The sequence below is a fragment of the Odocoileus virginianus genome, chromosome 20, assembly GCF_023699985.2.
Source record: "Odocoileus virginianus isolate 20LAN1187 ecotype Illinois chromosome 20, Ovbor_1.2, whole genome shotgun sequence".
Lineage (NCBI taxonomy): Eukaryota > Metazoa > Chordata > Mammalia > Artiodactyla > Cervidae > Odocoileus > Odocoileus virginianus.
In genome coordinates this window covers 8,629,522-8,643,591 of record NC_069693.1, presented here as the reverse complement: position 1 = coordinate 8,643,591, position 14,070 = coordinate 8,629,522, and the positions used below count along the sequence as shown (strand labels likewise).

The following is a 14,070-nucleotide window of genomic DNA, read 5'->3' as shown; positions in this document are numbered from 1 at the left end:
AGTATTGGAATAAAAGAATATACACTAAAAGCAATTTTTAAAAATGAACTGATACATACAGCAACAAAGAAATATCTCAAAAGCGTCTTGTGAACAAAAGCTAGACATGAGCTTCATCCTGTGTGATTCCATTTACATGATATTTAACAATACATAAAGCTAGTCTATGGGCTTCCCTGGTGGCTCAGTGGTAAAGAATCAACCTGCCAATGTAGGAGACGTGGGTTCAAGCCCTGGGTCAGGAAGATCCCCAGGGAAGGAAATGGTAACCCTCTCCAGTATTCTTGCCTGGAAAATGCCAGGGACAGAGCAGCCTGGTGGGCTACAGTCCAAAGAGCTGGACACAATTTAGCAACTAAAACAACAACAAAGTTAATCTACAGTGAGAGGAGTCATACAGGGCAACAGAGCAGGAAAGAAAGGAACTTCTCCTAGAGCTATGGGAATGTTTTATGTCTTGAATGCTGATTGTATGGGCATATGCATTTGTTAATGCTCATTAAACTATACATCTTTACTAACCTTTAGATCTGTATTGCACTGTATACGGTATTGTACTACAACAAGTAATATGCAGACAATCAGATATTAGTAACTAAACGTAAGAGGAGGAGTTTGGGAGCCTGTGAGGCTTGATTTCTTATTCAGTGTTGCTTTGGGGGAACTTAACAGTCTCTGGGCTATTTCATCATTCATACAACCAGGACAATCACATAAACTCCCTAATAAGGTGGTTAATATCATTTGTTAAGATCACAGAAAGCATAATAAATGAGAACTATTATCATCAGTTAAGAAATTACTATTCAGAGTAAACACAGCTTTGAGCCAGTCCCTGGGCCGGCTGCCCTTTCTCCTGGCTGCGTTCCAGCTCGTTGAAAGCGCACCCCGACAGTGCTCCAGGTGTTAAGAGACTTGTGCTGCCACAAGCGGGAACCCTGTCTGGCAAAGCTGGTCCAGTCCCCCTTCACTGCCTCCTGAGACAGGGGTGACGCGCCAGTCACCACAGGAAACACGGTTGGTTCTGTCTTTCCACACCTTGGTGAATCTCCTGTCCCACACTCTGGGTCTAAAAGATTTCTTAGGGTTAACCCCGCCCTCAGGCTGGCCAATCGGACGGAGCACGGCATTCCCAGGCCACGGGGACTGGCTCAGGGCTGAGGGCTCAGGGAAGAACGACCTCCCTATGCCCTGGAGTCACTAGGGGGGTAACTGGCATTTCAAACGTGAGAGGAGCGTCTTTTGTCTGTTCTGTTGTTTGTCACACCTCCTAGAATAGCTCCTGGCACACAGCTGGCACTAGATAAAGACAGAATGAGTCAAGTATACAGATGCCTGATGGACTGAAGTAAGTCCTTTTTCCAGAATATAATTCCACTTCTACTCCCTGTCCAGATCTGGAGAGTCTGCACAACTTAGTACAGAAGGCATCTGGGGATGTAAGAGGCACAAGGGAAGCAGTTAACAGAGGCTAAGAGTTTACTGGGCTCTAAGTTCCCGGATTCAAGTTCTGGATCTGCTACTTGCATGCTGTGTGAGCTTGGGGAGGTTTCTCAACTTCTCTACACCTCCATTTCCTCTTTTTTTTTTTGTCGTTAAGGAAAGTGTAGTGTTTATTGCAGGGCACCAAGCAAGCAGTCCAGGCACAGACTCCCTGATGGCTTTCAAGGAAAGGTTTTGAGAGACAGAATGAGGCAGAGGGAAGGTGGGGTGCATGATCAACAGGTGGGCATTCTTCTGATTGGTTGGTGGTGAGGTAATCGGGGGCCAACATTATCAATCTTCCGATTCCAACCAGTCTGGGGTTTGCAAGCTTGTGGGCAGTATACAGTTAATGTCTCCCACCTGGTGGGGGTGTCAGTACCTGCAAAACAGCTTACAGGACATTGCAAAGAATACTATCTATAGCCCTTGAGGAGGAACTAATGCTCCTTGACTTTGTCCATTTCCTCTTTTTCAAAGTGGGGATCATAAACCCTGGCTTGTGGGGATGTTGGCACAGTCAAGGCTTGTGCATGAATGAACTGTCCAGTGGGAGATTCAGCAAGGCTGCCTGTAGAGACTAGGAATGAGGCTGCACACACTGGGTGCAAACTTTGAACCAGTCAATCCAGTCCCAGCTCTACCACTCAGCACCCGTGCACCCTTGGGCAGGTTGCATAACTGCTCTGCTCAGTCTCTTCATCCGTTTAGGTATGTCAGTGATGGCATACCTCATGGGGTGTGGTGAAATAAACTAACATACAAAAGGACGACAACAACCTTGTGTTCACTTTATAGCATTCTTTACTGTCTTATTAACTCCATTCTCTCCTGCCAATGGGCTTCCCTGGTAGCTCAGCTGGTAAAAGAATCTGCCCGGAATGCAGAAGACCTGGGTTCAATCCCTGGGTGGGGAAGATCCCCTGGAGGAGGGCATGGAAACCCACTCCAGTAGTCTTACCTGGAGAATCCCCAGGACAGATGAGCCTGGCAAGCTCCAGAAGATGGTGAAGGACAGGGAAGCCTGGCGTGCCGCAGTTCATGGAGACGCAAAGAGTCAGACACGATGGAGCAACCAAGCACACTCCTGCCATTAGAGCCCAGAAGCTACATCCATTGACCACCAGGACCTTCCCAGAGAGCGAGAGCCTGTGACTCAACTCTGGTCAACCAGCAGTGAGGGGAGTCCCCTGTGGGCTTCTGGGAAAATACTTTTCTCCTTGCAGGGCCTTCTCTCATTTCCCTAGAACTCCCATCCCACATATAAACATGCATGAAAACACACACACACACACTTCCTCCCTTTGGACACAGCAGTATAAAGGCATGTTTGGCGCTCCAGCAGTTCCTTTGAGGCCTTGAGGGGAGTTATTGCCTGAACACCAAGATGGTAAAGATAGACAGAGTCCTCAGGTTCCTAATGACATCACCAAGCCACCGAAACAACCACAAGCCACCTTCCTCCACCAACAATAAACATCCCTTAGACTTAAGGTTTGGTTAAGATTTATTGGCTGGGTTTCCAATTCATCACAGATGAGCACAAACTAATTTGTGTCTTGTTCTTTCTTTCACAATAAGCATATATTGCTTTTGCAAATTTAGTAAGTCCTCCCAAAAAACTTCAGAGGAAAAAAAACCCTAAAACCCCAAAATAAAACGTGATTCAATTTTAAAAAGAAAAGAGATAAAACAGAATTCAGCACACACTAGGCCTTCAGCAGAAGGGAGCTACTGTGGCTGTGTGCTCATCAAAGGCAGGACCGAGGTGGGTCTGGAAGCCAGAAGATCACTGAGGAAAGAGAGGGAGTGTGGGGATCTGAAGAAATCTGAAGAAATACAGTGGCTTAGGGGTCTGATGCGGGGTCAACTGGAGCCAGGGCAGCAGAAACAGAGAAGGAACCAATTAGCTAGAAATGAGGGTTAAGACCCCAGTGAGAGACAGGAGCACACCCTGGGAGGCCGAGCCATTAGGATAGGTTTCTAAGGAACTGACCAGGGAGTCTCAAGAACAGGTGGACAAGGAGTTTCTCTGGTGCAGAGGGAGAAAATGTCAGAAGTCACAGTTATGTTTGTTTGAAAAAGGAGGAAGGAAGGTAAGAAAAGGAAGAGGAAGAAGAGCAGGAGAAGAAATTAAGCTTTACTAGGCATATAATAAATGAACCCTGAATATTCATTGCAAGGACTGAAGCTGAAACTCCAATACTTTGGCCACTTGATGCAAAGAGCCAACTCACTGGAAAAGACCCTGATGCTGGGAAACACTGAAGGCAAAAGGAGAAGGGGGTGGCAGAGAATGAGATGGTTGAAAATTCCAGGAGATAGTGAGGGACAGGGAAGCCTGGTGTGCTGCAGTCCATGGGTTTGCAAAGGGTCGGACATGATTGAGTGACTCAACAACCACCACCACAGGCATATAGAGATACACCCAGAAAAGGCCTCTAGGGCCCCTCCACCGGCAGGTGCCAGCATCCCCAGGTGGCAGACCTAAAGAGAAAAGGACTGGCACGGGCGCCCTCTGCTGTCCACTCAGCGCACTGCAGCTGGGCAAATCAATTCCCAGGGACAGTTTCAGGCTGCAAACCAAGCTCTCACACAGGGGCTCCTTAAAGGCTCCTGCTCAGAAGCCAAGCACTGAACGTCTAACAAGACCAGCAAGAGGAAATTCCAAAAAATGCCTCTGTGTATGAAGGGTGGGGATGAAAACTGAGTAGGGGGATTAAAAGCAGCTGACGGCACACTCTTCTTTGGATCACTGTATCTTAGTGAGGTCTTTGCCAGCTGTGACAGCTGTGCACAAAGAATGTCGCAACTCTCGCAGAGGGTCTCACGGAGAGTTTCCAAATGCATTTAACAACGTCTGTATAGAAAATATTTTTAGTGAGAGCAAAAATATTTGGGGGCCTAGGAATACATAAAACAAAAATTTTTATTTAAATATTAGTTTCATCCTTCCTAATTTTTAAATGTTTTTTAATGCACATAATATATTCATAGTAATATGTCAGCACTATACATGACTCCTAATTAACTATATATATATATATACATATATAGTTATAAATATAAATATATCTTCATATTGTAACATATATACACACACAGGCTTCCCTTGTGGCTCAGCTAGTAAAGAATCCGCCTAAAATGTGAGAGACCTGGGTTCAATCCCTGGGTTAGGACGATCCCCTGGAGAAGGGAAAGGCTACCCACTCCAGTATTCTGGCCTGGAGAATTCCATGGACTGTGTAGTCCATGGGGTTGAAAAGAGTTGGACATGACTAAGCGACTTTCACTTTCTTTTCACTTCACTCACACACACACACACACACACACACACACACACACACATATACACACATACATACATTCATACTAGGGGAGAATGCTCAAAATATTTCCTTAAAAGGAGATCATGATTAAACTGTTTGGAAGTCACCAACATCAGCCTGCTGCTGTGTAACATAACTGATATGGTGCTCTGGAGATTATAAATAGACTTCAGGGAAGTGCTTTTCAAACACTCATGCACACGAGGATCCTTTCTGAAGAATATTAAAAATAAAAATGCCCAGCTCTTCCTTCCCCAGATGGACCCAATCAGGATCCTGGATGGCTAAGGGGAGTACCCACACCTCACTTTTTTCCCCCTTCAGGGCATCTACTTTCAGCTCATCAGTCTTCACAGCAGCTGTATTTAGTCTGGGGTTTGTGTAACCCTATTGAGCTCTGAATGTCAATTGTATCTGTCACTTTCTGGAGTTCTATCTGGCTTTTTACCCAACTCCCTGGTGATTCTGTATTGCACTCATTTGTATTTTTGTATCCCTCCTATTTTATCCTTTCCATACACAAGCAGAGCTCTTTTATGTCCACATCTGACCATTCCTGTGCCATATTTTGTATCTGCTGACTCTTGATCATGGTGCCTGCTTCTCTGTACAGCACACAATTTTTTCTCGTGAGCTCATATTTGCTGGAACTCTACCTGAAGGAATTCTCCAAGGCCCAGGCAGAGGGGGAGACCTCCTTCAGGGAGGGTTAATGTTTGTCCTGACCAGGTACTTAGGGCCACACAGACCCAGCTTCATTCTCAGCCTGCTGTTTCCAGGACCTTTCAAAGAGTATAAATTAAGCCTCGAACCCACACAGAAACAGTCAGTGGCCACCAATTCACAGAGGAAGACGTCTTCAATCTCTACCTAGATCTAAGGGTGTGTGTCTTTGCAGGATGGGTTTTTTTAGCCCACTCTTCCCCTGAGGGGTACCTTCCCTGGGAGCTGGTTGTGCACAAGGTGGTCCCCTGTTCAGCTTTCCCGCAACACAGCCTCTGTCCCTGAGGCCAGGTGAACCTGTCGATGTCCCCAGACTATCAGGTAGCCTCTGTGCTCGCTCCCCTCCTTGGCTCTTTGCTCTTGATTTCTCCTTGCTCTTCGAGGAGTCCCTCTTCTTCCTTGCAGGTACAAACCATTCATTCCAAGGGATGCTTCAAGTATTTTAGGAAGCATTGGGTCATAGGAGGTTCTCTACTTAGCCACACTGTCCTCTCTCTCTTTGACCTTCTCACTTTTCTTTGCTCAGACAGATACCTCCAGTCCCATCAGATCAACATAATTGCCCTGTGCTAGTTAGAAATGTTCACGGGGAGGGCCCAACTCCTCTGCCTGTGGCCAGGCTATGAGGAATGACTGAGGAAGAGACACCAACACCATGCAGAGGCCTAAGTGCTGACAGCTCACCTACAAGAGGCCATCAGGGAGTGCACCCTGAGAAGGAATGCACTCGGAAGTTTAGTATTAAGATAATGATGGGACTTCCCTAGTGGTAGAGTGGTTAAGGATCTGCCTGCCAGTGCAGGGGACACAGATTTGATCCCTGATCTGGGAAGATCCCACATGCCTTGGGGCAACTAAGCCCCTGTGCCACAACTACTGAGAATGCCCAGAGCCTGAGCTCCGCAACAAGAGAAGCCACCACAATGAGAAGCCCGTGCACCACAACTAGAGAAAGCCTGAGCACAGCAATGAAGACCCAGTGCAGCCAAAAGTAATGACTAAATACACAAATAATTTTTTAAAAATTTAAAAAACACTCTAGGATGATAAATGTATAGTTGCAAGCCCTACCCTCCAAAGACGATGATAATGATCAAAATAGCATGGTGCCTGACATCTCCATATATTCAACAAAGAATTATGCAGCACTTAAGAGCCAAGACCTGTTTAAAGCTTTATGGATATATGAACTCATGGAATATGAATTATAATGATACAATTTACAGACAACAAAAGTAACACCCAGAGAAGCAAAATAACTTACCTTAGGGACACACAGAAAATAGCAGAACTGGGATTCACATGCAGGCAGACAGCTCAGCTCCAGAGACTAGTTTCTGCCCACTCCACCCAACCAAGATACAGAGTTCACTCTAAGTCACTGAACTTAGAACGTGCCAGGCCTGGGCTAAGGGTATTCGCGTACTTGACAGATCCTCCCTTCAGACCTATGAGGTGAGTGCTACACTGTGCGGAGGAGGAAACCGAGGTACAGAAAGGCAGAAGGACTCGCCCAGGAACACAGCGAATGGCAGAGCAGCACGCTGCGTGCGGGAAGCCTTTACCTGGAGGCAGAGTGTTCAGCCTCTGGACAGTAATGCCCACGTAGGATAAGAACAGATTATCACAGCCAGCACTAACAAACAGATCCACACATTCTGGGCTAGGCCTTGATATCCACTGGCTCTTGGATCCTCATGAGAATCCTGGGAGGTGAGTTCTATCGTCACCCTTATCTGACAAACATGGACTTGGGAGCCTCGGAGAGGTTAAGCTGTTTGCCCAAAGTCATACAGCTTATTAGTGGTGCCAAGATGCCAAGCCAGGAGTGTCTCCTTTGCAGCAAACTGCCTTTAGTGACTGTATCGCACCCTGTGCGGTCCCCTCCCACACTCCCTCTGGTCTGTGCCGGAGCTGCTGGGATCAACAGAGCATGCCTGAAGTGATGCTGTGTGGTTCCAGGTCCTGTCCTTAAACGGCCTGAAGCTTCTGCTCCTCCTCCCGTGGAAATCCGGCTCCAGCGAGCCCTGAGCGACCATGAGCGGAGAGACCATGTGGAAAAGAGAGGTCTGTAGACAACACTGAGATGAAGAGAGGGAATGCGACATCCCAACACCCCAGTCAAGACTCCTGATGACTCCAGGCCCGGCTGCCCTCTGACTGAAACCCCCTGAGATACCACCAGGCCAGATGGACAGAGGAACCAGCCAGCTGAGCCCAGTCAAGGCACAAAACTGTGAGAGAAAAATAAAACAGTCGCTGTGTAAAGCCCTTAAACAGTAGGTCACATTGCTTTGTAAGCAAAAGAAAACAGAAACCAACTCCAAAGCCAAAACTTGTAAGAATGACCACAGCTGAGCTCTTCCGAAAAAATTCTCCCAGTTGCCTGAGAGAATTACATGGCATATTAGTTTCCTATTCCTTCTGTAAGAAATGATCACAAAGGCAGTGGCTTAAAACAACTCACATTTGTTATCCACAGTTTCAAAGGTCAGGAGCCTGAAATGGTTCTCACTAGGCTACACTCTGTGTCAGTAAGTGAGAGCTCCTTTCCTGAAGCTGTAGGGAAGAATTTGTTTTCCTGCCTTTTCCAGCTTCCACAGGCCACCTTCATTCCTGGGCTCATGGTCCCTCCTCTGTCTTCAAATGGGTGCCTTTCCTGTCTCCTTCTTTCACCTATAAGGACTGGGGTGATTACACTGGGACCACCTGTACAATTCAGGTTGCTCTCTTGTTCCCCAAATACCTGATTCAATCATACACATAATAATGTTCCTGTCATGTAAGGTAACACATTCAAACAGGTTCCTGGAATTAAGATGTGGGCATCTCGGTGGGGTGGGAGGGGAAGGCTCATTATTCTGCCCACCAGGATAGCAAAGTGGAAAAATGACCAGTGTTCTCCAAAGGCCTAAGTGGAAACACACTGAAATTTTCCCACTGCCCAGAGACCTCCCACAGCTCTTCCCACGGTGTACTTTGCAAGCATGGCCCCAACCTGCCCGGCATCACTGCCCTCTTTTATTTTCTCTCCCCAAGAAATCTTGGTTGAAAAAGATCGTTGCCTCCCCAACACAGTGCGTCACTGATGATTTATGCTTCCTGCATTTACTGTTCTTTCTCAGGCAGACACACCTACTCCTCCAGCTTCTACTGTGAGGAGACACATGGCCAGGCTCACCCTCTGTGCCTAAAGAATCTTAGCCAAAGGTACAGTCGCTGGATGTGTGGGTCAGCTTGGGAGGCCTGACCTGGGAGAACACGCAGTAGCCATAGTCTGGAAAACTCCAGTTGCCTGGGACGGGGGCCGTGGTGAACAGCAGTTAGCAGCATGAAGACAATACAACAACATAACTCAAAAAGTGTAAATCTGATAAGTCAGTGCATTCCAACATCAAACAGCCTCTCCAACCAAACCTGTCCCCCCACTGAGCTCCTGGTGCTTTCTGTGCAGCCCGCCCCTCCACCAGACCGCCTGTCACACCCCATTCACAGGAAATCCTGCTGGAGCTACCTTTCAAATAAATCTACTGCTTATTCATTACTAAGGGGAAAAGGAAAGGTTCTTTTAGTGGTTGCCACCTTAACCAAGGGATCCAAGTTAGCACCACAAATGACGGAACAAACAGACATCAGGAGCCCCCTGAGGTGATGTCCTTAGGTGTTCTGTAGTGTTCCTGCCAAATATGCTCAACGTGAATCAAATCAGAGGAAGTGATCAGAAAACTTCAGATTGCAGGACACTATGGAACAACTACCCCAGTCAACGTCACAAGGACAGGGATACTATCACAGAGGAGGGCCAGCAAACTTACTCTGTGAAGGGCCACAGAGTAACCATTTTACATTTGTGGGCCACAGAAATCCATCTCTGTGTCCACAGACAATGTATAACAAATGGACATGGTTGTGTTCCAATAAAACTTTATTTACAAAGACAGGCACTGGGCCAGGCTGCCAAACCTGCTGTAGATTAAAGGATACTAAAGAGGCAGGATCATCAAATGCAGTGCATGATCACTGAGCTGACTCTAGATTAAAAATAAAAATAATAAACAGCTTAAAAAGGACGTTTTGGGGACCAGAATATGAGCTATATATTAAATAGAAGCTGTATATTAAATAATATTGTCACCAATATTATTGTTATCAATGCTAAATTTCTCAAGTGTGATACTGGTTCTGTGTTATATAGAAGGTCTTTGTTCTTAGAAAATACAGGCTGAAATATTTAGGAGTTTAGAACCATGTCCAAGACTAATTTACAAATTTTTCAGGGGAAAAAAAAAAAGATTGTGTGTATACATTCATACACACATTCATGTATGATGGCAAAGACCAAACAAATCTGCTGAAAGCTAATAAGAGTGAACTAGGTGTTTCTTTCTTTCAACTTATCAGGGAGTGTGAAATTTTAGAAAGAAGTGGCTGGGGAAAGAGTGTGAGGCAGTGGACAAGTGACTTCCCCACTCACCTGGACTCCTGTAGTCGTCTCCTCCCTGCAACCACTCTCACCCTATGATTGCCAAAAGGATCCCATGAAAATTGGACTCGGATCCTGTCCCTCCCCTGCTCAGACCCTCCGTGAGTCCCAGCCATTCAGAGTAAAGCCAAGGCACTGGCAGAGGCCCCCAGGCCCTGCATGGTCTGCCCTCTTCCCACCACCCGCTCAGCCCTCAGCCTCCACTCAGTCCCTCTGTTCAGCCACACTGGCTTCCTCGATGTTCGCCAAACATGCCAGGCGCGTGCTCACCTCAGGGCCTTGGCAGGTGCGGAGACTTTGGGTGAGAAAGCTCTTCCCCCAGACACCCGCACTGCTTGCTCCCTCCTCTCCTCATGTTGTCGATGAGGTCACCCTGATAATCCTATCTAAACTTCACAACCGTCCCCCGAATACTCCTCCTTCTGCATCCCTGATGTCTTCTCCAGAGCAGTTTGTGCTATCGAATAGACTTCACACTTGACTGTTTTCTTTATTGTCTGGCTTTCCCCCAAAGCTGAGACTGTAAGGTCTCCTGAAGACAAAACGTTTTGCTTTTTCTTCTCTGCTGTATCCATAACATCTACACGACAGCCACAGCTCAGAGCCATGCACTGACCTACTGTTTTACATCCACTTACTCCTCACAACAGGATGAGATAAGTATTATTTATAGCATAAATGTACATGCAGCACATACACAAAATAGGAATAATAACAGTGCCTAACTCAGAATAATTGGTGAGGATTTAATGCTGTGAAGCACTTAGCACACTGCCTGGCACAAAGTGAGTGCCCATTAAATGTAGCTATTATATAACATCCATTGCACAGAGGAGGAAACTGAACCTTAGGGGGTTAGTGACCTTCCCAAAACCACCTGGCTGAGAAGTGCGGACCCAGTTTGGAACCCATGTCAGTTTGACTCAAGTTGCTGCTTTTTAAACCACAATACTAAGACATCCCACGGTGTTTGGGAGAAAGGCAGTGGCAGGAAACAGAAACCAGCTCTGGGAATCCAGAATGCAGGGTTTAAGTCCTGCCTTAAAGGGCCAGGGTTTAAGTCTGGCCCAGACTCCATGTGTGACCTCAGCAATTCCCTTCTGCTCTCAAGACTTTAGTTTTCTCTTTGATAAACTGCAGGGAGTCATTTCCTCTCCCTGACATGGGGACAAAACAGTGTAAGAGTCAAATGAGAAAGCTTATATGAAAGCACTTCGGTAACTGAAATCCAACACTTTACCATTCTAAGATCTGCAACTCTGGCAGACAACCGATCAAACACCAAAAGAGCATGAATTCCAGGCCCTGCAAAGCAAATTTTAGGCATCCAAACTTGTAAAGAAAAGAAGTGTGCTTCCCTTAACCATTTGGCCTTTACACACACTCCTCACTCTCCCTCAACATTATCCCTGTTCCCGTGCTGTCTGGTGACATTCTTCTCACCCTTCAGTTTCCAGCCCAGAGGTCTCCTCTGCCAGGAAGCTCTCCCTGAATGCTACATCAGGTCAAGTGTCCAGTGGCCTCCCTTATCCAAGCTCTGCCCACTCTGGGTCATCACCTTGAAGGACGGGCCTATCCTCACCCGACTGTGAGTTCCTTGAGGGCACAGACTAGGGCTGGCTTGATTCCTGCTGTTTCACCAGTACTGCCCAGCAGAAGGGCAGTCACAGGGCAGACACTCAGAAAACACCAACTAAATGAAGTACCAGCTGGATTAATGGTGGTTCCCTGACCCAGCAAATTAGGTTAAATTTCCTTATTCTTTGCTCCCACAGGCCCCTAGCACATAGATCATCGTCTCACAATAGCCCGTATTTTAAATGTTTACTATGCCCTTCGGATCTCAGCTCAGGCAGCCTTCCTCTAGAATCTAGACAGCTTTCCCGACCACACGCCCCTGGATCAGGAGGTCTCTCAGCTCTGGAGTTGGCACCATCCTGACCGCTCTGGAGTGACAATGATGGATCATGTGTCTCCCAGCCCAGCAAAAAGCCAGTACGGCTTGTCTACTGAATGAATGGAAGAGCAAATATGGTGTATGCGTGGGTTAGTAAATAGACGGATGAATGTCCACTTTAGTTAAAACGACTCCTTTAGCCAAATTCCCATGTCACGCTTCCAGACGCCAGACTTTGCCCCGAGTCACGCCCCTAACCTAGGCCTATTCCCCGGAGTACAACTGGGACAAACCAATGACCTAAACAGATGAAAAAAGCACCCCTCACTTCCCAGGACGGGAAGGAAACTGAGGCACGAGGCGGAGTTTGAGGAATGAAGCCACCCAAGGATGGTTTGGCAAATGACCCGGTCAAGTTTTTCCTCAGCTCTCCCCAGTTCCTCTCTGTCCTGGCATGCCCCGCCCAAATCACTCCCGTTACCCACACTATTGGCTCGTCTAGACGTCAGTCTCCTCGCTCTTTTCCTCTATTGGCTAATATTCCCAAATCAAGCGCGGGCACTTTGTACCGCCCTTCACCCCATGCCCGTCCTTACTATTGGGCTACTCGTATGCCCCTCTCCAAGGAACCCTCCCTATTGGTTTCAAGACTTTGCCGGTTCGGGCTGTGATTGGTTGTGAACAGAAGCCCATCTCCTGAGCAACCACCTGAGAAGGGTTAGAGAATGGAAAGGTTGGAGGGACGTGGGGTCAGACTCACGCTGGGCCGGCGGGAGGCAGATATAGGTCTTGAAGAACTCGCTTCGGCGGGCGGCCTCCTTAATGCGGTTGGCAAGCGGCTTGCTGACCTGCCGGATGCCCAAGTATAGCAGCTTCGCCATAGGGAACGCGCCCACCACCATCTTGGCTGCCGCAAGGGGCACACGCAACCTTGCTGACTGGGAGGGGCGCCTCAAAACGCTCCCTCCTCCCCCGCCCTCTCGTCGCCGTGCGTGCGTACGTACGCGCGTACGCCCCGGGAAACCGCTGGGGCGCTCCATGACGTCACGGCGTCGACGCTGACGCTCCGACGTCCATTCGATGAATATGCAAATATACGGCGGAAGTGAGGCTGTCAGAGGGTGGTGCCGTTAAACGGCTCCGCTGCAACCTATATGCGTTCCCACGCCCGCTTTAGCTGACGTCATTGCCTTCCTCCGTGACGTCGCGTACCTGGGCGGCTTCTCCAAAGGAGCAGTCTTAATTAGTCCTAGTTAGGGCTCAGCAGTCCCAAATGCCCCTTCTCCCTCAGTTTATTTTATTTATTTATTTTTTCTCCCTCAGTTTAGAGCTGTCAATGGTCGTAAGAAACTAGCCATGTAGTGAGAAACTAGAAACTAGACCTGTAGTGAGATCCCAGCGCCACGGTTTACTTGCTGTGTATGGCGAGTGACTTAACCTCTCTGAGTATCAGCCTTCCCATCTACAGAATGGGAATCATAAGAAGGCACATTCCTTATTAGGTTGTTATGAGGTTTGCATGAGAACCTTGAATATAAATGCTTAATGAGTGAACTATGTTAAGTGTTTAGAATGATGCAAATCACCCAATAAACAGCCCTTATAGCTGCACAGGTATTAGCATTCTTATTGCTAACTTCAGCGTGAGGGTGCATTTTATCTCCAGAAACAGCTATTTTCAACCCTTTCCCAAGTAACAGACAAACAGGCCCCAAAAGGGGCCAGGGGAGTGGCACGAGGTCTCTCAGCCAGGAGAAGTTGATAACCCAGTCTCTTGGCTAATAAACTTACCCTTTCTCAAGCAGACCCACTTCCTCCGTTGGGGAGGAGGGTCCCTAGGGAGCTGGCTCAGGAAGGAGTTTAAAGAACATGTCCCAGACTGTCATCCCTTACCAGCGGGGAGCAAAATCATGTAAACAAGGTCGTCTGAGAGAAATGCCTGGGTGGTGGAGTGCTAATGGGTAATTGAGAGATTCTCGAAGAGGCAGAGGGCTAGGGAAAGTCCACGGAGCAGAGTTGTGTACAGAAGGAAACAAACGTTCAGGTCAGAGTCGGGGGACCCAGGGCTTTCCTCGGCAACCACTTGGACTCCCTGTGTGTCTTTTGTCACTTCCCTGGCCCTGAGGACCCCCATTTCTCCATCTGTGATAATGGTG

General features: G+C 47.6%; 1 protein-coding gene across 2 annotated transcripts in view; it reads right to left on the bottom strand.

The window, feature by feature from the left end:
* The window catches only part of OPA3 (outer mitochondrial membrane lipid metabolism regulator OPA3), a 73,611-nt gene extending 60,687 nt beyond the window's left edge, over positions 1 to 12,924 (bottom strand). For both annotated transcript variants that reach the window (XM_020898133.2, XM_020898134.2), the window contains exon 1: positions 12,675 to 12,924. In XM_020898133.2, the coding sequence (XP_020753792.2) occupies positions 12,675 to 12,816 (142 nt within the window). In that variant the 5' untranslated portion in view covers positions 12,817 to 12,924. The remainder of the gene's footprint in view (positions 1 to 12,674) is intronic.
* Positions 12,925 to 14,070: the final 1,146 nt, after the last annotated feature.